Source organism: Lygodium microphyllum, chromosome 4 (assembly GCF_053477565.2).
Source record: "Lygodium microphyllum isolate KBCC chromosome 4, Lygodium_microphyllum_v1.1.10, whole genome shotgun sequence".
Lineage (NCBI taxonomy): Eukaryota > Viridiplantae > Streptophyta > Polypodiopsida > Schizaeales > Lygodiaceae > Lygodium > Lygodium microphyllum.
This window is the reverse complement of record NC_141138.1, coordinates 108,223,973-108,250,926: the sequence shown is the minus strand read 5'-3', so window position 1 is coordinate 108,250,926 and position 26,954 is coordinate 108,223,973. Positions and strand designations below refer to the sequence as shown.

Below are 26,954 nucleotides of genomic sequence, written 5' to 3'. Positions count from 1 at the left end.
AGAACTTCAACACCACCACCCATATATCAACAACTTTAGATTCCATGTTATTATGTATGGTAAATATGAATTCATTCTATCAATTATCGTGCACTAATTAGGGACGAAACAATCAATCCTGATCTATGCTATTGATAAAGATTGCTTTCTGCATACGAATGCATGCTTATTTTGAGTCCAAAGTGCCTCACTCTGATCTATCACCTCAAGCTCCTACATGAGGTATATATCTTCACCCATGTCTTTAGTTTGATGTCTAAACACACCATAACAATTGAATCTCAACTTGTCTCACGCTTTACAGCATTCTTCCATATCCTTCAGTCTGATGATTAAAGAAAGCATTACACGTTGAATCCCAACCTGACCTCAAGATCCTACATTGCGTATTCATCTTCTTCCATATTTTCCAGTTTCTTCTACCTCAAGGCTCTAGATGATGTATAATGCACCTTGTTCCATATCTTTCAGTTTGAGACTAAACATATCAGTAATCGAATCTCGACTTCTACCTTAATGCTCTGCTGATAGATGTGTCTTCTTTCACATCCTTCAGCTTTATAGTACTTTACAAGCTTCTGCTGTCCCTAAGCGTGAACATTCTTATCAAACTGAGACACGAGCTTTTTCCAATTCTACTGTGTAAATCAAATCAAAGCAGTGCACACCAGCTGTACTTGCTATATGGGTGACAGTGATAAAACGTCCTCAATGACAATTCCAAATGCTCATTGCGACGCGAGCTCTGATTTACAAACCCCCTATTCACCATCAGGAGTAAGACTGACCACTTTTATCCATGAACTATCAGAGAACCAGGCAGCGGTATTTTGCACAAGGTTCGGCAAAGGGAGAAGGTACATACCTAGGACAGGGTTGAGTGAAGCTAAACTGGACAGCAACCATGTGGGTGCCTCACTAGAATTACAAAAGAAACTAGACCTTAGAAACAAGCACCTACAAAGTTCGGTGGGCCTCAAGAAGCTGCCAGAATAGCTTCAACAAAACCCCACCCATCAGTAGCATCGGGGCCAATCCAATACCCTACCCATAGTTGTGGTCTCATGTTGGAACTCCTGCCAGTATGTTTCAGGAAATTGAGAGAGTGTGTGGTCAAATGGAATTCACCCTCAGTCTTCAATGCTGGTGTTATGCTTAATCTATCTAGTTGTCTGGAAAGAGCTGAAAAATGTCTCCAAGTAGTTGCGAAAGTCCCCAGCTGGTGATAAACTGATTTTAAAACAACCACAAATAAATTTTCAATTAGCAACACTGCTGCACCTTATCTTGTTATCTGTCAAAAAGATGTCTACCTGCTTAGCTCTGGAAGACATTGGGTAGTAATTAATCTAGAAAATGTTGAGAAGTAATCATTTACCTGAGTACTGGAAGCTTTTATGAAAAAACTGTTGTGAAATCTTTAGATCCGCTTTGATTATCAAAACCTATATAGGTGTCCAAAGTACAAGTTAGAAAGCAAATAATGCACTTTCTCACTTATATGTTCAAAAACAAGCCTTGATTGTAACATGAGCTCCTAGGGTACCTATGCAATGTGAGTTCACCATTCAAAACTCACAGCTTTTCTGAAAGCGAATTGAGGTGTGAAACTTTTTAAGAAACTGAAAAGTAATAATCTTTTATTGATGTTCTGTACCTAAGCAAACATGCCATGATCCCAAACAAGTGTGGCGGCTCACCAGCTTGTAAACCACTTTCATCAAGGAATTCTGAACAAAATAGAAAACTTTTCCCCCCAAAAAAAAATGCTGTATAGCATTTCCTCCTAGTGCATCCTTGACCCAATCTCCTAGTCCTCATGAATCTTCCCATAAAATACATGCATACACCTAACTACCTATTACAAAGCTTGAGGTTGAAACTGGCTTGAAAATGCAAACACTTCGCACAGATTTGTTTTTTTTTGGGGAGGCTATATTAGTACATGTCTCATGCTTTTGAGACATATTTGCTTGATCATGGCATTATGCATCAAGCCACTATTAGAATGACACCTCAACAAAATGGTATTGCTAAAAGGAAGAATCTGATTCTTATGGAGATGACTCATTTTATGCCGAAAAGGAAAAGGCTGCCTCATAATTTTTGGCTAGAAGGCCTTCAATGCGCAAATCATGCATTGAGTCATGCACCCACTGGGGCATTGAAGACAATCACACCGTTCGAAGCTTGGCATGGCAAGAAACCCAAAGTTGACTACTTTCAAGTGTTTGGATGCATAGCCCATGCACATGTTACGAAAGAGCTTCGTGGGAAGCTTGATAACAAGGTTGCAAAATGCATATTTATTGGCTACAGTTCGGAGAGCAAGGAAGAAAGTTTTTGTCAATAGGGATGTCCTGTTTGCTGAAAATGCTGCATTTTCACATGATCAATTTCAAATGCCAGTTGTTGAGAAACCACTTCTTCAGTTCACACACTTCATTTTATGGTTTCGCACTGATAGCCCCAAAAAGAACTGGTGTCCACATTTTGGCCACTTTCTCTATGGGTACCCACACAGTGGTGTACCACCCTAGATAACTTATGCCTATAGATAGGCAATCACGTCATTCATTCTTTACTCACCACCTCTCTCTTGAGTCATTCTTCATCATCTTCTTTAGTCACCACTACCACCTCCCTTCTCTCACCAACCCCTTCCACTACCCTCACACCCCTTCCAGAGAACATTGTGGTTTATGGCTCGTGGCTACCTTCACCCTTCCTCTTCTACTTCTGGGGCCCTATTCCATCATCATGCCTTGCGTTTGGAGTATCTTCTACCTAGTGTTACCATCATTCACTTGGCATCAGCACCCTTCTCCTTAAGGCTCCACCTTCACCTGCATTTTTCAGTCTGCAAATCTCCTCCTTGCCCTTGCCTAGCATCATCATCTCCAACTTGGCGTCAACATCTTAGCATCTACGACAGTCTACACCACCTAGCGTCGGTGATTTCATCATTCGTCTATCACAAGGGCTACTGGGACCTACGTTTTTGCAGCCTAGCTTCTCCATCACCTGACATGACTCGTCTATTAGAGAGGCTGCTGGGACATGCATTTTTGCACCCCGACTCATCCTCCATCATTTGGCATCATCATTATCCACCACGCGTCAGTATCTAGACTGCTCTCCCTACATTTGATAGCTCCGATACTCTGGGATTTACGTTTTGCTACCTAGTTCACTCACCAGCATTAGAGGACTACGTTTCACTCCTCGACAACTGGTGATCATCGTCCACATCTCTAATGGCATTAAGGTCTACAGTTTGCTCCCTCAACAGCTATCCTTCACCTTCCAATGATTACTTCAATAGCCCACTACCTAGAGGACTGCGTTTTTCTCCTTCCACTGAGTAGATTTTCCACTAATGATGCCATCTAATCCAAACAGGACAATACAGCTATCTTCTGAGCTTCGGCTCCACTATATCAGCTTTTCTTCGCATAGCATGATTCAATGCATCATCACCATATTCTTCTTAAGTATTTAAATTTCTCCTCTCTCTCAGACTTTGCTGCACATACTCTGTGTTACTCCCCACAAACCCTACTATCTCTCTGCACCATCGCTTATTTTGACATGGTACCAAAGCATACCTATTATTTTTTACACCAGCTACCCATAACATTGATGATGTCTTTGAGGGTCTTTTGCCACTTTCTTTGGGGTCTGTGCCTACTGTGAATAGCAGGATAAACATAATACAATAAGCTATTGCTGCACCATATGCTCCCAAACAGCAAGATTTTAATAATGGTTTGTCCCATGCAGTGGAAGAGGCGATACAGTATGAAAGGGTTGTTATATACGCAACCAAAATAGTCCCAAGATGACTGCTACGCAATCTCTAGGAGAGTAAAATGGATGCTTCTTTACCACAGTGCACTAGAAGGGATACTCGGTATGAAGCACATAATGCAAGAGAAGCACATTTGGCTGATTTTAATAAAGTAGATGATTATGATGGGCATGTGTTTATGAGCTCACTGCTAGATGATGATGAGCCTACTTCCTTGGACGAAGCTTAGCAAGATGTACATTGGATGCAAGCCATGCATGAAGAGTTAGACTCTATTGCCGCTAACTCTACATAGGAATCTTATGGATTTACCACTTGGTAAGAAGGCCATAACGCACAAAATGGGTTTTTTAACTCAAACACAAGGCTGATGGCACTATTGACAGGTGCAAGCATGGCTGGTAGCAAAAGGTTATGCAAAGAATAAGCATATAGATTATGAGGAAACTATTGAATGTTAAAATGACTAGGTTTTTTTGTTAATTTTTGTTGTTTTTAAAGACTAAATGGTTGATTTTTTATGGATTTTTAATGATTTTTAATTATTTTGAAAGTGTTTAAGAGTGTTTTGAATCAGATTGATTATGTTTTGGAAGCTCACGAAGATTTTCAATAAAGATAGAAAACTCTGTGATGTTTCGATAGGCTCTGATGCTTTCTGATAGCTTCTGTTTAGCTTCTCTTTTGTTTTGATTTTCTTCCGTATGAAAGATGGAGTAATGATTGATGAAAGTTAATGTTGTTTGAAAGCTCATTGAATGGTATTTGATAGTTTGAAATGGTTTTAGTATGACTTATGAGATTCAGATGTTTTCTGTTGACCTTTTGTAACCCTCTCTTGAGCCTCTAATCCGTTCTGTATGCCTTTGTAAGTATTCTGTGGAATGTATGTGTGACTTTGGGAAAGTTTTCTAGCCTTGGAAAGAGGTGAATGTAAGTTCAAAAGAGCTTAAGAAAGTGGACGAAGCAACTGCTGAAGACTCAAGAGAAAACTGGAGTGAAGTGACAGTGATGAGCTATGAAGAGTCACTATAGTGACTCAGGTGACCTTTCATATCAGACACACAATGCCCCTGTCAGAACAAATTGAAAAGTACTGTTGCGGTTTGCCCGAAGCCATTAGGGATTATTGTAGCAAGACTAGGGTTACGAATATGGTATAGTTAATTGAAAAAGCTAATGTGGAAAATGCATTGTTGAAAGGAAAAGCTGACAGCTTTAAAGGCACTAAAAAGAAGGATTCTCAATTAAAGTAGGATCCTGGCAAGAAGAAGAAGCAATTTCCGAAAAAGACCAACTTTACAAAGAAGTCTTTTTGGAAGAAAAAATTTCAGCAGCAACCTCAAACTTCTTTTAAACAGGATAAAGGATAGAAGAGGCCACTTTTTGGCAAATCATTTGAAGAAATAAAGGCTTTAATGATGGCTCAGAAATGCTTTATATGTGAACAAAAAGACCATATTGCTTCTAAGTGCCCATAGCAATCTTCTAAAGATGCAGAGGATAAAGATGCGCCAAGTAAAAAGAAGCCCAACGTTGGCTTAGTACCTGATATGATGGGAGATCAATCAACTAATGATGCTACAAAATTGTATAGAGCTTGGGGAAATATCAGAGATTCCACAACTTATTTTCTTTGATCCTGGAGCTCGTGCAAGCTTTATCTCACCGGCATTGGCAGCTAAGCTAGGTATACGTCCTGAGGAAATGGGACTAGTTGGACAGGTTGATTTGGCATGCCCAAGATACACTGAAATTGTCACCACATTCTTGGCAAACTCCATATGCACATTCAGAGCTATGTGGACACAGAGGAGTTCCATATTTTGCCTTTAGAGGGTTGTGATATTCTGTTGGATATTCCATGGTGCCACAGGAAGCATGATATCTTGGCTACTTACAATAGAACGATTACTCTTGTACATAGGGGCAAGACTCATGTGTTAGATGTGACGCTTAAAGGAGAGTCTGTCCTAGTTATTTCTGCTTCTGCAATTACTTGTGTAATGAAAAATCATATTTTTGCATACTTGGTTTTTGCAAAGCAAGTTAATGAAGTTGATAGTAATGTGTTTGTACTAGATGAAAGTAGAAGGGCTTTCTTGGATAAATTCAATGACTGTTTCTCAGATTCGTTACCAAGAGAGTTACCCCCTGAGAGGCCTGAAGATCATACCATAGATCTTATTCCAAGGACTAGTCCGCCCAATAGGCCACCGTACAGGGTCAATGCAGTACAGCAGAAAGAGATTATGACAAAGGTTATGAGCTTTTAGAGAAGGGACTAATTCAGCCCAGTAGTTCTTTGTTTTATTCACTTATGTTGCTAGTTCAAAAAAAGGACGGCTCTTGGCGAATGTGTATTGACTACAGAGCCTTGAACAAGAAAGCGATCAAGAATAGGTTTCCGATTCGGAGGATAGATGACATTCTTCATCGATTACAAGGAGTAGGAATGTTTAGCAAGATAGATTTGAAAAGTGGATACCATCATATCAGAATCAGGCCAGAGGATATCCATGAGACTGCTTTTAGAACGACATTTGGTCTCTATGAATTTCTAGTCATGTCGTTTGGATTGACCAACGCTCCTGCTACATTTAACAGATGATGGATAGAGTTTTCCGCCCTTATCGAAGTTTCGTTGGCACATTCTTTGATGATATGATTATCTTTTCAAAGAATGAAGAGGAGCATAGAAAACGCTTAGTTACAGTCTTTAATGAGCTTAAGCGTAACAGATTGCTCATTAATGGCAAGAAGAGTGAATTCTTGGAAGAGATTCACTTCCTTGGGCACATAGTTTCTAAAGATGGTGTGAAGATAGATCCTGCAAAGATAGAAGCAATTGTCTCTTGGCCAGACTTGAAAACCGTTCATGATATCCGCAGTTTCCTTGGCCTATGCTCTTACTATAGAAGATTTGTAAGACACTTTGAAGAGATTGCTTATCCTTTACATGCGCTTGAAAAGAAGGATGTCAAATGGCAACGGACTGACAAAGAGAAATCAGCATTTAGATGTTTGAAGGGGAAAATGACTGCAGATCCAGTACTTATTTTGCCAGATCTGTCTAAGCCATTCATAGTACAATGTGATGCTTGTGGAAATAGCATCGGTGCTGTATTAATGCAAAATGGCCGAGTTGTGGCATAGGAGAGTAGAGTACTTTCTGTCATTGAAAGGACTTACCAAATTTATAAGAAACAGTTATTTGATGTGATCCATGCACTTTCTAGTTGGAAGCACTATTTGCTTGGTGCTGATTTTGTAGTGCAAATGGATCATCAAACACTTAGATACTTTCTCACACAAGCTAAATTGTCAGTGAAACACATGCGTTGGACAAATTTCCTATCTATGTTTCATTTTTAGATAGTGCATGTGGAAGGCAAAAAGAATGTAGTTGCAGATGTTTTATCTCACAAACCACAGATGTCAGCTGTTTCAATTTCTTATCACCATGAATTGGATGATATGAACCTTTAGATATGTAGAAGGGACGCACAACGTAGTGGAGCAGACTACGAGTCCTATGACGCAAAAAGTGCAATATTAACATGTCAAGGGCTTACATTTGCGAGACTTATTACGAGATTGCCCATAAGATCGAGACTTGCCCCTGTTGAGCTATGAGTCTCTACCACGATTGTTATTGCCATTTCCTCCATTTTTGCCTCTAATAGTCAATACATGAGAAGTGTGAGCTACATCAATGTTCTTTCTATTTACTTCTTCTATCATACCCTATACAAGAATCTAGAATCATGTTTGTTGTCTATTGTCTTTGTAGAATTAATAGCAACAAAAACAGCATATGGGAATGGTCATTTATTAGGCTCAAAGATTGCCATTGTGATGGGGCCATTTAAGAGGGTTTTCATTGTGAGAGAAGAAGTGAATTCTATGTCCAAATTGGAAATTTCCTTTTTTGCAATAGTTCTATCCAATTCCCCCAACAATGAAAGGAGAGAAGGATCGAAGCTTGCTCGGAAGAGCTATGGCGGAAGAGCAAGAGCAAGACAAAGATTTCTCTAAAATCTATGAGCAATTGATCAATGGCCAACATCATGATCATTACGTGTTCAAAGAAGGCTTTATCATGATGCATGGAAAAAGTAAATTCAACTGTTTTAGATCTATTGAAGTGTTATGTTTCAGACCATAAGACTTCTTGGAAACACTACTTGCCATTGGTTGAGTATGCATACAATAATACAGTACACTTATCTACTGGCAAAGCACCTTTTGAAATTGTGAAAGGTGCAAAGAAATTACCTCCCATTTTGCAAACAAAAGATAGCATTTCTAAAGCAGATCGTTATGTAAAAGATTGGGAATAAGCATATAAAAAGGTCAAGTATTCCTTAGAAAAGTCACAAGCCAAACAAAAAAGAGCTGCTAATAGTCATCGTCGAGAACTCTTGTTCAAAAAGAATGATTGGATCTTATTGCATTTTGAAAAGGCACGTTTGAGAAAAAATAAGGGCAAGGAACGTTTGTTTCCAAAGCTGAGTATGTGTTACTATAGCCCTTTTCAAGTCTTAGAGAAGATCAATGGAGTGGCATATAGGCTGAAATTGCTAGAGAATTGGAAAATTCATAATGCATTCCATGTACGCCTATTGAGGCCTTTTATTGGTGAAGTGCCAGAAGATATGGTTCAAGAGGAACAGCCTGAAGTAGAGGAATCAGATAAGATTCTAGTTCTTGAGCAGATCTTGGCACATAAGGATAGGAAAGTGAAAGGTAGAGTTATAAGAAGATTTTTGGTGAAGTTCAAGAACTATTCACCAATGGATGCCAAATGGATGGAAGAGGCTGAATTGGCAGATTCGCCTCAATTATTGCAACTTTACCGAGAAGCTTTCTTGCTGGAACCTACACTGACTTAGAATGCTTTTTTAAGCAGTGTACATTCTCTATTGTACAATTGAATACTGCATCTCATTGAATAATGCACAATGTATGGTTTACACTTAGCATTAATATATGTATCATTGAATAAAATCCCAATACTTTGAAGTTGTATTTGTTACACTTCAGTTGAATCAAAATACATATTGTGACACTAATAGCTCTGGGATACGTGCTATCGCCTTGTGTGTTGCATCCGAAAACATGTATATTAGAAAGACTCCTAATAATCATAGTTGGATACAGGATGTGATCCTCCACCTATGTGAAACTTGAACTTGCAATGGCACAAATGGTAGTGGAAAAACTCCTACTATCGCCCCGTGTCATCTGCTAGCAAGTGATACATGCGATGGCACTAATAACATGGAGAATCTTGTTATCATCTTGTGTCATCCGTTAGCATGTATGGCATGCAATCAAGGTCGCTTGCCTCTTTCAAGAGAGGGGTATGTCACTAGGTGGATACTTTTTGCAGTTGCTTTTCTTATTTACTTATATAAATATTTTATTTTTCTTTTCTTTGGTTGCTGTTGCTTTTTACCCCCAGAGTTCTCTTGGATTAAGCTAGGATCTTTGCATGGCCTGAAGAGGCAGCCATTGGAACAAATTGGACTAATGGTTTGTTTGAGCCTTGGGACTAGTTCCATATTGAATGGGACCTAAAGAATAGAATGCCACTGGTTTGGGACTGTATGCTTAGCCACTGGAGATGGTGCAGAACAATGAGTCTGGCCAAGACAAGAGATGCACATGTAAAAAAGCTCACAGAATTAAAGTCACTGTAATTGAGCCACATTGCACTTTTTGATGTGGTTGCAATGATAAAAGTTACTCAAAACAACTTGAGGAATGCAGGGATCACCATCCCTAAAATTTAGGGAGTTACTATTTTTGGACCCCAGAATCTGTTCGCGTCATTATCTTTGTTTTACACGAGGATTAATTATGTGGTCTGTGCCGAGGTTAAATTTTGCACCAAGCATGGAGAATCTTAGACCGGAAGATTCAAATGGGAAAATTGTTACATGTATGCCATGTGGCACAAATTCACGAGAGAGAGAGAGAGAGAGAGCATTTTAAAAAAAACGTAATAGACATAAGGAGCAGATCTAAGAATGAAGTTTTGAGGAGCTGAGGGTAGATTGCTGCAAGAACATCAGCTATGGAGAGTACTTCTTCGACTCTAACTCATGTACGGAGGTAGAGCTTGCTCCCTCCAGTCAACTCTCTCTGTTCTCAGAGGAAATGCTCTGCATAATGGGCTGATTCCATCGAAGGGTTTTTTAGCCCTGATTTAGTGCTGTTTGTGGGAATGTTTTAATGCTGGAATGATGCTTTCCTAAAAGGAATGTTGTTCTGGACATGTTGGACAGTAAGAATAGTGAATTCAGATATCTACAGACTGTAATTCTGCGCACGAATCATTGAGTTTTGGTCACAGAAAATGCTTTCCTAAAAGGAATGTTGTTCTGGACATGCGGGACAGTAAGAACAGTGAATTCAAAGATCTGAACATAGAAACAGTGAATTCAGAGATCTACGAACTGCAATTCTGCACACGAATCATTGAGCTTTGGTCTCACAAAATACTTTCCTAAAAGGGATGTTGTTCTGGACATGCTGGACAGTAAGAATAGTGAATTCAGAGTTCTGCAAACTACAATTTTGCACATGAATCATTGAGTTATGGTTACAGAAAATGCTTTCCTAAAAGGGATGTTGATCTTGTCATGCTGAGCTGTCCTTATGCAGCTGGGATTTACTCAAAAAAGATGAAAACCAACAGTTCACAGGTTACGTATTTTGGAACATTTCATTTATGTAATTTTCCATCTTTTAATTGATAAAGAAATACCGAGAGGAGCACCGGTCTTCGTGGCCAATCTGGTGTTGAGCGAGGGAGTGAGGTCTCTATTTGTGTGTGTATGTGTGTGTGTGTGTGTGTGTGTGTGTGTGTGTGTGTGTGTGTGTGTGAAAAGACCAGGTGTTAATTAAAGGAACTACTGCTTTAGGTGAGTCATAGACCGGTTTCAGAATATCTCCCCGTCTGTAGCGGTTTGAAGGCTGAATTTAACAACGTAGAAAATCAAGAAATAGAAGAGATATTGGCCAGAGAGTCCTCCATAGACTAAAGCCCCCTCTGATTCTGTTCTTTTGAGTACAGACCAACTGGTTAGAGCCAACCCCCTGATGAATGGTGCAATCAAGAGGCAAGCACTAGAACGAGTCCACAGGTACGTGAGAAGAGAGAGTGTAAAAATCAAGGCCAAGAACGAGCTTGCAGTAGAAGCCTCCTTTGACGCCTTAAAAGTACTCTTTACAGAAGTCCCCATGGCGACTCAAAGTTCCCTTTCTAGTCAAATCCATCCTGGAAATATTGACGACATGCCAGCAAATGTAGTCCTAATGGCCATTTTTAAGAGAGAGTATAATGAAGACCCTGATCTTCATGTAGCAGAGTTTATGGTAGCATGTGTGGGTAGCTAGAACACCCGAGCATTGGTTAGCAATATTCTCCGTCACTTTCAAAGGCGTGGCGTTTCAATGGTATGAGAGACAAGCAACATGAACTTTTGGCACATGGGATGACCTAATGTTGGCCTTCCTCACTAAATTCAGGCGTGACGGTTTTGAAGAGTGGATGCAAGAGGAGTTGATGAACCTAAGTCAGTCCTCTGGTGAACGAGTAGAAGCCTATGTCTCGCGAATGGAATCCATACTGAAAAAATGGATAATCCATCATTTGGATGAAGGCATCCAGAAAGGAATTTTCCTCAGAGACCTACAACCAGAAGTTCGCAAGTTCGTGGAATTGAGAAGGCCAGTCAATCTACAAGCTGCAGTGGAAGGTGCAAGACTGTATGACTAAGTTGAAGCAAGGTTAGCAATGACCTCAAGAAGAGAAGTCTTACCTCCTTCCATGCCATGAATGGTATACCCACCAAATGCATTCCCAGGGATAATTCTCTACCCCTATCCCTAGATGCAAACAGTGCCACAGTACAGTGCACCTAATCCACAGGGCTGCAGACGACGATGCCTCAAATGATGATTCAACCACAATAACAATGGCCCCAAACAATTTCTCCAATGGCGACTCAACAACAGTGGAATCCTACCAACTGGAATCAACAACCCCAAGGCTCAACAAGATCTTCGAACCAGAACCAGAACAGAGAACCCTCTGGACCAACCCAACCAATATATGCAATATTTAACAAAAGCTTCCCAAAACCCTACTACAAGTACTCTAGGAGGTGAAAATCTGAAGGACTACCTGTCCAATTCAATCACAAGTATCAAGAAAGAGCTTATGGTTGTGATTACAAAACAACTACAAACGCTGAAGGTGAATATTGCTAATATATCCACTCCTGCGGGAGATGGAAGAGATGTAATGTGTTTTAACACAAGTGCGGAAAGTCCCATCAAAGCGAGACATTTAGCCACTAGATGTACCCAAAAACCAACCATTCCTGAAGTCTTTTGTTCATATTGTTTGAGGAATAACCATACAGAGAATATCTACTCTCTGAAAGAGATGCACGAAAAAAGAAAAAAAAAATGAAGACGCAATATTCAACTTGCTGAAATCCAAAATGACAACGCAGGATATTGGACCAAAGCCTAGGGAGTTCGGTCCTAATTTTGGTCCAAGGAGATTTCCTTCTCAAAGTTACAGAGGACGACAGTCTAGTGATGGCCAGAGATCAGAGGTGAAGTATTACAGATGTGGAGAAAAGAATGATATCTCACCAAACTGTCCAAACCCTAGAAGATCTGTGGATTATAAGCCCTTATGCAGCCGATACAAATAAGAAGACCACACTGCAAAAGACTATCCAAATCCAGCTCCTGTGAAAGCTACTTCTGATACCCAATAGAAGACCCAAGAACCTGCTTCCAATTTTGTGAAATTGGAAGTTGCTGCAATAACACATACAAAAAAAGGAAAACCCATAATTCCAAAAGAATCAATCATTAGAGATTAATGTTCTGCACATGATTAGAGGCTTTGTTCTGTCTTTGATTCAAGACTACATAATCAATCATTATATGCCATAAAGTGTCAGGGCAAGCAACCACTTTGGAAGAATAATATTGCAACATTTCATGTATCAAAAACTCCAAATGTTTGACATACAAGGCAGTTTATAAGACCACATCCCCAATATACCAAGCTAGATCTTCATTGTCTGGAATCAATAAATCACCTCTCAAATACATATAAGACATCATCATTGTATCCGAAGTCACAGAGTCTTCAAAGACCATTCGGACGACTTCAATCAATAAATCACAAGACCAGGCTCCACTCCATCCATCCTCTGGAAGAGATAGATCCATTGTTGAGAGCTTAATATAGAAGACCAACTTCTGTAGCTCATAGTACACAAAAAATGGGTGATTTGGAGAAACATACTCTTGAAACTACTCAATTGAAAACCATAATAAGTCCATCCTGAACTGAAGCCTTTCCACTTTAGCCTGGAACAAAGGACATAACATGACTTGTCATTGGAGAGCTACCAAGTCTGCAGGGAACAAAGAAAGAACTGGATGTACAATAGGGCTCTATAAAGAAGAACGTGACTAAACCAACAAGTTGCTAAATTTGAATACTGCTATGTTCTAGGGTGGTATGTGCTAATTTAAGGTCCTCTGTCTCAACAACTATCAAAGCTTTCATGAAGCTCGTGAGATTCCTTCAACAATCGATCCCTCTCCTCAGTCACATTAACCACTTGGATTATAGTGTTAGTCAACAGAGTCTGCAAACTAAAAATTTTCATTTTTTGAGCATCAATAATCTTAGTCTGCTGCTCCATTTGGGTACAAAGATCAGAAAAGCGTTCATGAGCAGAAGCTACCTCCTTATTTGCCTTTATCAACTCTTCTTTAGTCTGTTGGACTTCGTCTTAGCAAGACCAATAGAGCTACTGGATACAGGCAATCACCCAGAGCTTAATAAAACGTTGAATGTCTTGACATAAAAAGGGAATTGCATCTCCAGCTACCAAGTGTTATACTAAAGGGATGGAAATCTCCAAAGTACCATCACGATGTGCTTTGAAAAGATTCAGCGTTGTGAGGAAAGCTAGTAATTGACTGCTAGATTAAACAACAATGGAGACTGGAGAAGCTCGGGCTGATTCAGCCACTCGTTTTAAGCGTTTTCTCTTAACTACTACAGAAGGGATAGAATCAAGATCCTCAATGACAACATCAGTGTGTTTAGTAAGAGGAGGAGCTTCTGGTGGATCAACTATCAAGGTAAGAACTTCTCTCGAAGGGGTGACATATGTCAAAAAGATAGAAAAATAGGAATCAAATATAACATTAGTTACATTATCCCTGGTGGCTCTGACAAAGTGTTGATCCATCTTTGACAAAAGGTAAGAACTCCAATCAATGTGGAGGAGGGAGCCTGACAATATATAGGCCAAATAAATGCCTGAAATATGATTGGTCAGCCAACATTAAATATTGGCCGACTCACTACAAATAATGTCAAACCACAATAAACAATGGCAAATAAAATGCCTGAATAAGCTCTAAGCCCAACCTACTGTACCACAAATACAGACTCAACCATGAACTCACTAATCTGCTAACACCCTTTGTGAGATCATGGATGATCTGATACAACACAATATACAATGATAATGTCGCATCATACTACATACCACAATGTCCATCATAGTAGAACCACGGATACCCAAGCAATGGGTACATAAGCCACCACCAAGGTGCCTCGAAGAGAACCTGATGTCAATGTCGATCGTACCAGCTCCTGAAGATAGAGAAGATCATAGCAATTCTCAATGTCTGTCAACAATGCTTCTAATGTAGCATACGTGACCAACCTGTCACCAATGCTGCAGTGCAGAAATGACCATGGATTTCCCTTCTTTGGCTAGACCGCCAAAGTGTCTCCTCATGTGAGCTCCAGACGAAAGCCATCTACTCTCTATCAAGTAACCAGTCCATCATGAACTTGGATGTCAATCCCACCTCCGGGATTTGTACCTGCCAAATGTCAGTCGATGCATTAGGGATGTCCCTCTCTAGATCCTATGCATCGGTATAGAAATATAGAGGAGGCACGGCTGCCCCATCTCACCACCCTCCCACACTCCCTCTCTCGCACCGAAGAGTCCAGAGAGATGACCTCATCACCACCACTAGAAAGTAGCTGAGGAAGGGGCCACCAAGCCCTTCCCATGATCCAAAGAAGAGGATCCCTTCTGCACCTTGGACTTCGCCTTGGCCGAAGGATCGGAGTTGGAATCCGAGGCAGATGAGGACGCATCGGAGGAGTCCCCATCCCGCTTCGTCTTCTGCTTCTTTTTCTTCCGAGAAGCTGTTAACTCTTTGTAGTCCTTCCTTAAATGACCTTTCTTGCCATAGTGGTAACACTGGGCCTTCTACTTCTTTGTCTTCAAACCCCTCTCTGAAGCGGCAAGAGCCTCACCTAAACCTCCATAATGTGAAGTCTCCCCTGTAGTCGCAAAGTAGCCTCATGCTCAAGTAGCATCGAGGACATATGAAGAAAACTAACAGGAGTGATAGATGTCTGCACCCGTAAAGCATTTGCCACTCCATCAAACTCCGGAGGAAGCTTGTAGAGTACCGTACCAACAAGATGTGCCTCTAATAGGGCAGACTGCATAGTGCAAAGCTGGTCCTGGAGTTTGGTAACTCAAAGTAGGAATGATTGGATCATATCCTTGGGTTCAAACTTCAATTGCTAGAGCTTGCCATAGACAGTAAGCCCTCATGGTGGAAGGAGCCTTGTACATCAACTGCAACGTTGACCATAAGCTAGAAGTTGTCGTACAAGAGGTGACCACCGGTAGGACTTCTTTGAAAATACACTGAAGTAATGTTGAATTAGCACGGGCATCATCCAAATCCCATGTAAAGACTACCTCCTCATGGTTGTCTTCTCATCAAAATCAAATGGAACAGGAGAAGGCTCTTGAGAACGTGCCAGAGCTCTACCAACCACATGCCATAACCACTTCTAGATAAAACAAGTCTTCATCACTGCACTCCACATGTAATAATCAAGTTCATGGAGCTTGTCATCAATGGATGTGCATGGAGGAGCCATTTGGAGAGGATTTAGAAAAGAAGTAGCGAAAAGAAGGGATTGGGAGAGGGAACACAGTCAAACCACGAGCATAGATTACAAAAAGCAAGAGTGCACATACAGTATAACCCAAAATCTGATCAAAATAAGACAAAATCTGCTTTTTGAAGTCAAAAAATCAATCAAAAACTGCCAAAAACAGCAAAAACAGCTTGATAATGCAAGCACCCAGCCAGGAGGAGAGGCAAAGACACCAAAACACAGGCTGAAATGGATGCGCAGGCTGAAATGATGCTGACATCAGTAAAAAATGCATACAAAACTAGTCGCTTGATTGGAGCAGCAGCTGCCTGATCAGCAAGAGGGAAAACAGTCCTAAAATCAGCCGAAAAACATAGTAGACATAAATTTTGAAATCTGATACCATGTCAAAAGTGGTGCAGCAATGGAAGCGTAAACATAAGCTATAATAAATTGCTAAAACACAAGACAAAAGAGAAAGGGAAAGAAAGAGCACAATACAGATGAGAACTCAGAAGTATGCTCGGGAAATGGAATCCATATACCGAGGCATGAGACAGTACAGAAGCAATGTGAGTCACCGGCTGTGAAGGTACTGGCACCTGCTCCCTCTCCCCAGAAACTATCAAGTGATGAATGAATAAATGTGGAGGAGGGAACCTAACAATATATAGGCCAAATTAATGCCTAAAATATGTCTGGTCAGCCAGCATTAAATGCTGGCCGACTGGCTGCAAATTATGCCAAACCACAATAAACAATGGCAAATAAAATGCCTAAATAAGCTCTAAGCCCAACCTACTATACGACAAGTACAGACTCAACCATGAATTGACTAATCTGCTAACATCTTTACTACTATGTTTGAGATGACAAACCTTGGTTTATTGTCTTACTTTTTGGCAATGGAGGTAGTCCAATCTGGGAGACGTATTTTTGTGTCACAACAAAAGTGTGCTCTTTAGTTAATGGATCACTATTGCATAGATCAAACATGACCTATGGCAATGCCTCCAAATCTCACTGCCCATCTTTCTAAGGATACCCTCGATCAGCCCTTCGACAAGCACACCTATAGATCTATGGTAGGAAAACTCCTTTGGTTAATCCACATTGAGCTAGATTTAGCTTACTCTCTTGGTTTGCTTAGTCGATATTTCACTGCACTTAGAATGTCACATTGAATTGCATATCTTTGTGTTTTGAGCTATTTGCAGTGTACCTATTCTTATGGCCTGACTTATGATTTTGGTTAATGTTTGCAAGGGTACAATGACTCTAACTAGGCAAGAGATCCTGACACCTAGTATTGCCATGGCATCTCAATGCCCACATTTCTAAGGATACCCTCGGTCAGCCCTTCGACAAGCACGCCTATAGATCTATGGTAGGAAAACTCCTTTGGTTAATCCACACTGAGCTAGATTTAGCTTACTCTCTTAGTTTGCTTAGTCAATATTTCACTGCACTAGAATGTCGCATTGAATTGCATATCTTTGTGTTTTGAGCTATTTGCAACGTACCCATTCTTATGGCCTAACTTATGATTTTGGTTTATGTTTGCAAGGGTACAGTGACTCTAATTGGGCAAGAGATCCTGACACCTGGCATTCCCATGGCGACTACCTCTTTACCTTGGGCACAGCATCCATCTCTTGGACCAACCGTAAGCAAGAGAATGGCAACTTTCACTCTGGAGGCTTAAGTATAAGGCTCTCTTTGATGATACCATAGAGGCTATCTACTTAAGGAGCTTACTGGTGGCCCTTCAATTTCCATGCGATTCCCCTATCGTTCTCTATTGCAACAACTGGAGTGTCATTGTCCTTATGGGCAATCCAATCATTACACCACAGACACAACATGTGGGAGTCTACTTCCATTTCACCAGAGAGCAAGTTGAGCTACGCACAATTCACCTAGAGTTTGTGCCTTCATCAAATAATTTTGCACACGTATTAACCCACGCAATCAATCGGCAAGTGCTTCAGTGCTTGCTACCCAGGATCGGTGTCATGAGAACATGTATTTTTGAAACCTCACTTAGCATGTGGATTAATTTTTAATCACATGGTTAAGTAAATATTACATATATGAGGTGTAACCAGGGTTAGAGTAAATTTACAAGCCCAAGGCCCAAGAAAATCACAGGATGTCAAAGGCAAAAGTTGTTATAAGTTATGCCATGCATGTACTTTGTGATATCTGGTGCCAGTTGTTGATCTAGGTCATTCATTTGGCCATAAGTGTCAGTTGGTGACATAGAGAAGTGGCGTTTCATGGTATCTAACGCCAATTTGATGGGTCAAAGATGGCGCAGAGACACTTGGGAATGAAAGTTGCCTAGCCAATTTAATTATTAGCCAATCAGATTATTTTTTAGGGCACCGAAATAATTATAAGATTAATTTTTAATATTTAAATACTGAAAATTAATATTTAATTATGGATAAAGCTAGAAAAACCATTTGGAAAGGCTGTCACTTCTCAAAAATGCCCATGCAAGACTGAAAAACGTCTTTACAGACTGCAAAGAGGCATTTTTAGTATATTCAACTTACAAGAGGGAGGGAGAAGATGTTGCTGGTCTCATTTGCAGCCATTGGAGAACCTTCTGAGGTAGCCAAGGGCAAGAGAAGACCAATCAACAGAGCAGGTGACAGCATCTACAGGTTGTTGAGACAAGGCAGCAGCAGTATATGACCGATTTTCTTCAATTCCTTGCATCTACAAGCTGTTGAGACATGGAGCAGCAGTAAATGACATATTTTCTTCAGTTCTTCACGAAGAAAGTCTAAACTTTCTCTCTTCTCAGCATTCTCTCTCATCTCCCAGTCTTTCTACAACCTTGCTTCAAAGATTGTAGCATTGAGATTGCCAGAGGCTAAGAAATTTCAGATTTCTCTACTGTAAACCCTAATCTGCAACAACAAAAAGTAGGGTTTAGCAGCAGTCTCGAGAAACATTCCAAAAATTAAAAGTTCCAAGACTTGGATTCAACAGGGCGGCTGAGGCTAATTTTAGTCTATTCAAGTGGAGGGACCAGCAAATAATTAAATTTAGGGCATTTTCTATCTCCATCAAAGCAGATGAAGGTCAATTGATTGCCCAAATCAAGGGGCAAATCAGATTAAAGACTTGTTGGTCAGTTTGAAAAGCAAAGGGAGTTGGAATACCGAAAGGAATTGGAAGAATCCCATTGTACATCAACTTCTTGTTCAATTAAGTTAAATAAATACCGAAAGGAACACTAGTTTTGGGGCCAACAGGATGTCCAATGTCCAGGTTAATACAGTAAAGTATGTATTTCAGTTTTGTGAATTTGTTAATTGTTGTAAATAGTGCTTAATCAGGTTATTTACCACCCTATCCGAGGAGAAAGTCTGGTTACAATTGGCTTGGATACACCCTCTTCTACTTCTTCAGATTGATAAGGAGAGCGTGATTTTCTCTAACTTTCCCTTCTTGTTTGAGAGGAAGCGGTTTTTTTCTCTTGGTGTTGACAAGATGTTGTTTACAGTTTCTTTTTCAGACATTATGTACATTATAGTATTATACTCTATATCTTCATCCATATCATGAGAATGACATAATTGTAAAAGGACGCTTGGACAAGTGAACAATCCTCTTACGAGGACACTATCCGAGTGGCACCATTACTTAGCATTTTACATGAGTATGATCACACATGCATTGCCTCTTGCATAACTCCAGTGCATTGGCATTATGTTCTTATACACATCATTTATGCGCATTAATCTCTTTTCGGTCTTCTGGAGTGATCAACTCTAAATCCACCATATTCGTAACATTGCACATGATAATCTCCAAGGCACCCTCCCTTGCTTGCTTAGCTTTGCTAGCTTGCTTTACACACCCTTATTCTATTCCTTCGTCATCTTCACCCAATAGTGGTAGAGATAGCTTGCTTACTTTGTGAAGTCTTGGATCTAACCATTAGTCGCTTATCACTTACTTAATCAATCGCAACCCTAATTTTTTGAAACAAACACTCCAAAAAAAAAAAGTTAATTGTGGTTCCATCTGCCTTTGCAAGACTTAGTGGGGCACTAGACAACCGACATATACCCTTTGTCCGATGCCCTAGCCTCTCCAAGGTGACCACTTGGACTCCCTTGTTAAGATAACCATCTCCTCTAGTCTTGGTAGGCCACTCGATAAATGTCGTGCAGCCTTTGTGCAATACCCTAGTTGCTTTGGGATGGGACACCTTGGGATAAAAACACACAACAAAAACAAAACTTTAGGTTGGCCTTCCTTTCTAGCTCAATTTTTGGACTTGAGAAGAGGTGATGGGCTACGATAAGCATTACATACTAAATTAGCCTCTTGAAAAGCCCCAAAAATACTTGATTAATGAAAACCCTAAGATGGGGCACAATTCAAGAGAGTTTAAGACGGGAAGAGGTTCAAGATCCCAAAACTTTCTACAAATAGATAGGCATCTCAACTAAGGTTGCCCAACCTTGTCTACACCCATCCAGGGTGTTTCCATCCTTCATTACACAATCCACACCTCTTACAGCTACTGTCCAACCTCAACTATTGTTGCTATGCATCCATCTGCTGTCGCCAACTGGCATCTGCAATTACGTTTGTACCTACTAGCTACCATGCTGCCCCAGTCAACTGCAGAATTTCTACGCTTACCATACCACGCTGCCGTACAAGCTGCCACATCATCATCTATGTATGCATTTTTACTACAAGCTGCTGTACAAGCTGACATATCATCAAATGCTATTGCATTGACTATTTTTCTCTCCTTTGCACATCCAACATTTATCCAGTACATTACCTCCTATGTTTGTTGCTTTCCAATATCTTGGAGGCTACCTTGCTGCCTTTCGAGATCCATCAAGAGTACGGCACACTCTCCAACTCATTACCTCTGCCTCGATCCTTGAAACACAAGAGTTTAGGGTACAGTTTTCATTCCTTGCACGGTTTGTTTGCTGCACGAGCATTGTATGTTCAGTATTCATTCGTTCAGATCTTTACTGTATTCATTGTCTCTAAGTTACCCTAACCCTAACTGTGTTATGTTGAGTTTATACTTTGTTGAGCACTTTCATTTATCTTTTTGCATTAAGGTATTTCTTCACAGAAAAGGGGTAGAAGAAGAAGAAGAAGATGATGATGATGATGATGATGATGATGTATCAAAGATGTGCAAGCTAAGAAAACTTCAAAGATATACCTCTACCTCCAAGGTTACACAAAGATGAGGCACCTAGTAGATGACAAGTGGCTAGAATAATTGGTAAGTGCTGCAAACATTTCACAAATTCTTATAAAACCCAAAAAAAATCTCTAAGTTGTCAAGTAAAAAACCTAAGCAAGTAGCTATTGAAATGAGCTTCAATGCCACCATGGATCCAACTTAGAGATGCAATCTCTTAATGGCCCCCTTAACCTTTCACAAACATTTTGAACAGTTAGATCCTTCAAGCATGGTTCTTAGAAGATTAAATCTCTTTAGAGGGAAAAAAAGGAAGAATTCCGAAATGTACTTGCCCCTTGTACAATACATAGTATCTATCTGGTTTAAGGGTGAAATTTGCAGGGAAAATAGAGAAGATGGAAAAAGGAAGGGTTTAAGCTGCATCCCCTGCAGAAAGCACACATGTAAGGCAACAGGTAAAATTCAAGATGGTTCTCGTACTGAGAGTAGGCTACTTGAACTATAAGGAATGAGGCACAATCCCAGCTGCAGTGTCAAATCCATGTGCATGTCTGACAGACAGGATGCAGGAAAAATGAATTAAGGACAACACAGTAACAAGAGTCCTTATAGGCAGGACTAGAATTGAAGATAGCAGCACCCTTGAATGGAAGGTATATCCTTCAGAGGCAAGGTGGAAGAAATCTGCCCTTCAGAATAAGAAGATAGCAATCCTATATCTCAAATCTCTTCGCCAACAACATGAGGTTTCCTAACATTTGATTTGGCATGGCCTTGCATAACTACTGCTGGCGATGGTCTAGATAAGGGAAAATCTGTCTATTGTACAATGTTCTTTTGTGTTCAACAATCTCGAGGTTAGTACGGCAAACTGTTTTGACAAGACTCAAACATGATGATTTATCTGCAAAACATGAATCTCCTGCTTCCATGTCTTACGAGAGAATTGCGTCACTCTAACGTGTTTTCAAGTTTCCATTTGGTAACATGGCGAGGTTTATCAGTGTTAGTGTCTTAGTACCACAAAGAATATCCAAGCTTTCATTGTAGCAATGGCTGTGTGGGAAGGCGTACAACTTTCTTAGACAAAACCTGCTGAGGTGTTCGACTTAGCCCTACGAATCGCCAGAGACGAATGGCTGCCCGGCCGTGCTAACAGAAAGAGAGAGGACAAGAAGGTTCGACGCTTGCCTGTTCCTTACAAGGACGGATATCACAGGAGCTACGGGGCGCAGACGGGCGACGACCGACAAGACCTGCTTTGTCGCACAAAGAGAGCGACGAGGCACGTGCGGAGGCCGCCATGAACGTCCAGCTTCCAGCCTTCAGTACATTTTGCTCGCTTCCTTCGCCATGTTTCTTAGCATTGCCCGTTAAGGGTATATGCTCCCACAATGGTGCACTCACAATGCTTGTCCCCAAAAAATGCCCATGTTTAATTTAACTCGTCCATTTTTTAACTAAGTTTTATTTTAGATATGTAACAATTACCAAGAAAAAGAAAAAAGTGTGATTGCATCAATTTCTCATCATCGTTTTAGGCTCATAATTAAAGTTAATCTCTTATTATTATTAGAAAAAGTTTTTTATGGGGGGGGAGGGGGTACACATGCATGAAAGGGTATCACATGGCACACTCTGAGGTGATTGATGGAGAGAGAGAGAAAGAGATTATATTTATACACACACGCACACACATAACATATATGCATTATACTATCTATATAGTGCTATATTAATATATATCTATAATATTATGTTCATACTAATATAATATGATGATTTATATATCAATATTAATACATATTTATGATATTACATTAATATGTATTGATATATATACAGATAACATTGATTTATATATTAATATAAATATATGTGTATGATATTATGTTAATATAATAGAATGATATATATCAACTTATTAACGTATGTATGTGTATACATGTTAATTAAAACTTTAATGCATATATTAGCTTATTAATACACACACACATAAAATATGTTGTGTGTGTGAAGAGAGGATAAAAAAAATTAGAGAGAGAGAAAGATACACACACACACATGCAAGAGAGAGGAGAGAAGAAAAAAACTGAGAGAGAGAGAGAGAGAATTAAAATTTTTACGAGAGGGAGGGGCATGTGGCATGCACGGAGGGGTACCACATGGCATGCACTAAGGTGATTGACCCATGCCCCCCCCCCCCCATGTGCCACGTGCCCAACGCCCATGGAGAGAGAGAGAGAGAGAGAGAGAGAATATAAAAACACACACACACACGACATATATGCATTAAATTATCCATATATATTGTGATATTAATATATATATCTATAATATTATGTTAATATTAATATGATACAATGATTTATAGATTAATATTAATAAATATTGATAATATTGTGTTAATATAATACAATTATACACACACACACACTTACTAACGTATGTTAATTAATAAGTTGATGTATATATTAGCTTATTAACACACACACACACACATGTATGTATATATGTATGTATTAACATATTAATGTATATAAAACACTTGGGAAGAGAGGATTTAAAATTTTGGAGAGAGAGACAAAGAGGGGGGGAGAGGGAGACATGAGAGAGAAAATAAAAACTTGAGAGAAAGAGAGGATAAAATTTAAAGAGAGAGCAAGAGAGAGAAATCACAATTGGAAAGAGGGATGGGAGAAGGAAAGAAAAACACACACACATAGAAAATACATATTTGAAAAGAGAGAGGGAAGAAGAAAAGAAAAATAGAGAGAGAGAATATAAAAAACTGTAGAGATAGTAAAAGATGTGGAAAGAGAGAGGGTAAAAACTTTTGGAAAGAGAGGGAGAGGGGAGGGAGGAAAGAAAAACTTGAGAGGGAGAGAAAGAGAATTTAAAATTTTGAGGAAGATAATTTAAAATTTTATGAGAGAAGAGAGAGAGAATACACATTTGGAAAGACAAAGGGGGGGAGGAAAGCGGGGGGGCGGGGAACACACACACACAATGCACATTTGGAAGGGGGGAGGAGGAGGAAAGAAAAACACACACACACACACACACACACAATAAAAATTTGAAGAGATAATAAAAGATGTTCAAAGCACTGGACTAGAATCGGCGTGAAGTATAGGTGTAACACCCGTACGAAGCACAAGGAGAATACAAAGAAATCCTCAATTCACAAAAAAGCTCTGGGGTCGCTCAGAATTGGTTATTTTGCAACTCAAGCATCCATGGACCCTCTTGCCATCTCAAACATGCCTTTTAATCTCATTAAAGAATACCGGTGCTTTGAGAATACTAGTGTGAAGCACCGGTGAAATCTAGGTGTGGAGTGCCAAGTTTTAGTTACTTCCTCATTTTAGGTTCATCTCTAAAATTAATTTTATTCTAGCATCCATAAAATTACTTATCCTTCTCTATTGCATTCTCCTTTTTATGCATCTTCTTATCTTATTGTCTTTTATGCCTGCATCTTCTTCACTAATTTACCCACACAATGTCTTGTTATGCCTACTACTTCTTCTACTTCCCCTCCAACAAATCTCATATTCTTCCTTTCACACATGCTTTTCTTTATCTTTTTCGCTTTCTTCTTCTCCTCCTCCTAGTTCAAAGCAATCTTCGTGACTTTCTTCCCCTCATCAATTGAATGCCAAATGAAGAGATTCCATGCTTGCATAGCCAAGTCATCAAGCTTTGTGCCAAGGGCAAGCATCTTGCAAAGGATGCCAAAGACACATTCAAAGCCTTCGACATCGAGGCTATTGAGAGATGTCGTTAGTATGTTCATTTGTTTAAGAATAATTGACTTTCTGCTCCCTCTTCCTTGAGATTGTTCTTTCCTTCTCCTTTTAGCCACAAGTCAACAGGCTCTCAATCCATACTAAGGTGAGAATCTATTCAGTACTAGTGATGGCTAGACTGTTGTCGCTTTTGACAACATGTGGTGACCTCGCTTGGCTAGTTTTTATGCATGTACTACTTCTTCATAAGCTTCATAGATCATATACTCTAGCTATCAAGGTTGATTGCATGTGCTACCCTCCATTGTAAGCTTCCTTCTTCTTAGAAAATTTATAGAATTTCATATAAGTAGTACTTTTTATAGTCAAGTCTGTATATAATCTATATGCAGTTTTATATTCTCAAAACAACTTGAGGGCAATTGGGGATGATATTTTATTAACTTCTTATTCTGAGATGAGGTTATCTAAGAATTAGAGATGACATTTTGTTAACTTCTTGATTTGAGATGAGATTGTCTAGATACTTTGTGACGTAAGATTGAACACTTAAAATCGTTTATGGTAAGCTTCATTAGTCTCTCCTAGTTGTAATTGATGCCCATTCACTTTGGAGGGAATGTGCAATATCTAGTAAACTTGATCTCTAATGTAAGGAATATGCCATTTGTGTGTAATTGGTAACTCAATCTCTAATATAAAATTACATAGGTATAGTTGAGAGTATGTGCAAGAGGGTACATGCATCATTCATATTTATCTTTTATTATTCATGTTGCTATATGAATCATATGTAAAGTTTTATCTCGGATCGGTTTCATATTGCAAGAGTTGTTAGGAAAATTGTTGTTATATCATATTGGACCTATGTATTGGAATCATATGTGAAGACTTACCTCATATCATTTTTGTCTTGTAGGAGTCATTTGGAAACTTGTTTATCACATTCTACATATTTTTATTTTGTATGATTGCTAGATTCGAGACATAGGATGCTAGCTAACAAAACCTTTGCATTCTTCCATTCATTTTTAGGGCTCAGAATTCTTCAAACTCTTGCTTGTACTGGTTACACAAGGGTGAAAAGAATCCACATATGGTTAGGTTTCTACAAATACAAGGAAGATTCATGAATGGTTATGTATTTTGTGAAGGTTAGGTGAAAGCTTGGTAGGTTTGCACATTCCTAGTTAACTTAAGTAGTCACTCCGAGAGAAAGCTAGACCCTTTCAACCTATTGCTTTTGCAATTGGGAAGTCTTTGTGACTTTTTCTTCTCTAACCTTTTCACGCTATTGTTCATGATAAGGGATAGCTCTCTTTGTTCTTGCCTCGAAATTTTGTGATTCCATAATTGTGTATTTCACATTTTGACTAAACTAATAATTGCATCAACATGGGCAATTGCATGAAAAGATCAAAGGAAAAAAGACATAAGAATCCAACAGTGCATTTGTGCAAGTAATTATGCTCCAAGAAGCATCCAACCTATCAAGACAAACAATAATAAGATGCTTCTATATGTTTGAGCCCCCCAATCTAAGTTTTCCATCATAGTTGTGACAAAAAATATCAACATAGGAATGGCATTGAGCTAGCAACCCTTGCCGAAGGAGAATTGTCCACCTCATCCTTGCAAAAACTTGACCATCATGTGGATTCAAGAGGCTCTCTCTTAGCGTTGTGGCATTCTATCTTACTTTAGACATGCCCTTTACTAATTCCAAAATGGGCTTATCTCTAAGGGAGTATTCCTTGTTTATGCAAGAGATGTGCACAATTCAACATGCTAGTTTTGTGCAAGCAACATCAATATTTGGCTTGCACAAGCAAGCATAGCCCATGATTGTGGCCTCAAAGATGGAACATTTGAGAAATTAGATAAATATGAAGTAAGTGAGGTCTATACTCTATGTGACTGATTCTCTTCTTGGATATATTCCTATGGTGAAAAGCATAGGCTAGAGGATAAGTAGATGAGAAGACATTGTGCACAATAAAAAATAGAGATAGAGAAAGTATGGAAACTAGAGTGAACTACAGTTGTTTATTTCATTGCTTGCAACTATATATATGCATGGTACATTGAATGAGGTAGGTGAGCTCCTATTCTAAATATCTAGGATGTTTACAATGAGGATGATCATGG

The 26,954-nt window shown here is 39.5% G+C and overlaps 1 protein-coding gene across 1 annotated transcript; it reads right to left on the bottom strand.

The window, feature by feature from the left end:
* Positions 1-171: 171 nt before the first annotated feature.
* On the bottom strand, positions 172-22,466 carry LOC148037449 (uncharacterized). The gene is made up of 3 exons (XM_087677303.1): positions 22,246-22,466; positions 1,379-1,445; positions 172-1,230 (listed from the first exon to the last, which is right to left on the bottom strand). The coding sequence occupies exons 1-3, from the start codon at positions 22,357-22,359 to the stop codon at positions 977-979; spliced, it is 435 nt and encodes a 144-aa protein (XP_087533429.1). The 5' UTR covers positions 22,360-22,466; the 3' UTR covers positions 172-976.
* Between the last annotated feature and the right edge of the window lie 4,488 nt (positions 22,467-26,954).

Coding starts and splice junctions, on each gene's coding strand:
- LOC148037449 (XM_087677303.1), bottom strand. CDS start 22,359: ATGGCGGCCTCCGCACGTGCCTCGTCGCTCTCTTTGTGCGACAAAGCA. Junction 1,446..22,245: donor TCCGTCCTTGTAAGGAACAG/GCAAGCGTCGAA, acceptor ACACCTATATAG/GTTTTGATAATCAAAGCGGA. Junction 1,231..1,378: donor TAAAAGCTTCCAGTACTCAG/GTAAATGATTAC, acceptor TTTTAAAATCAG/TTTATCACCAGCTGGGGACT.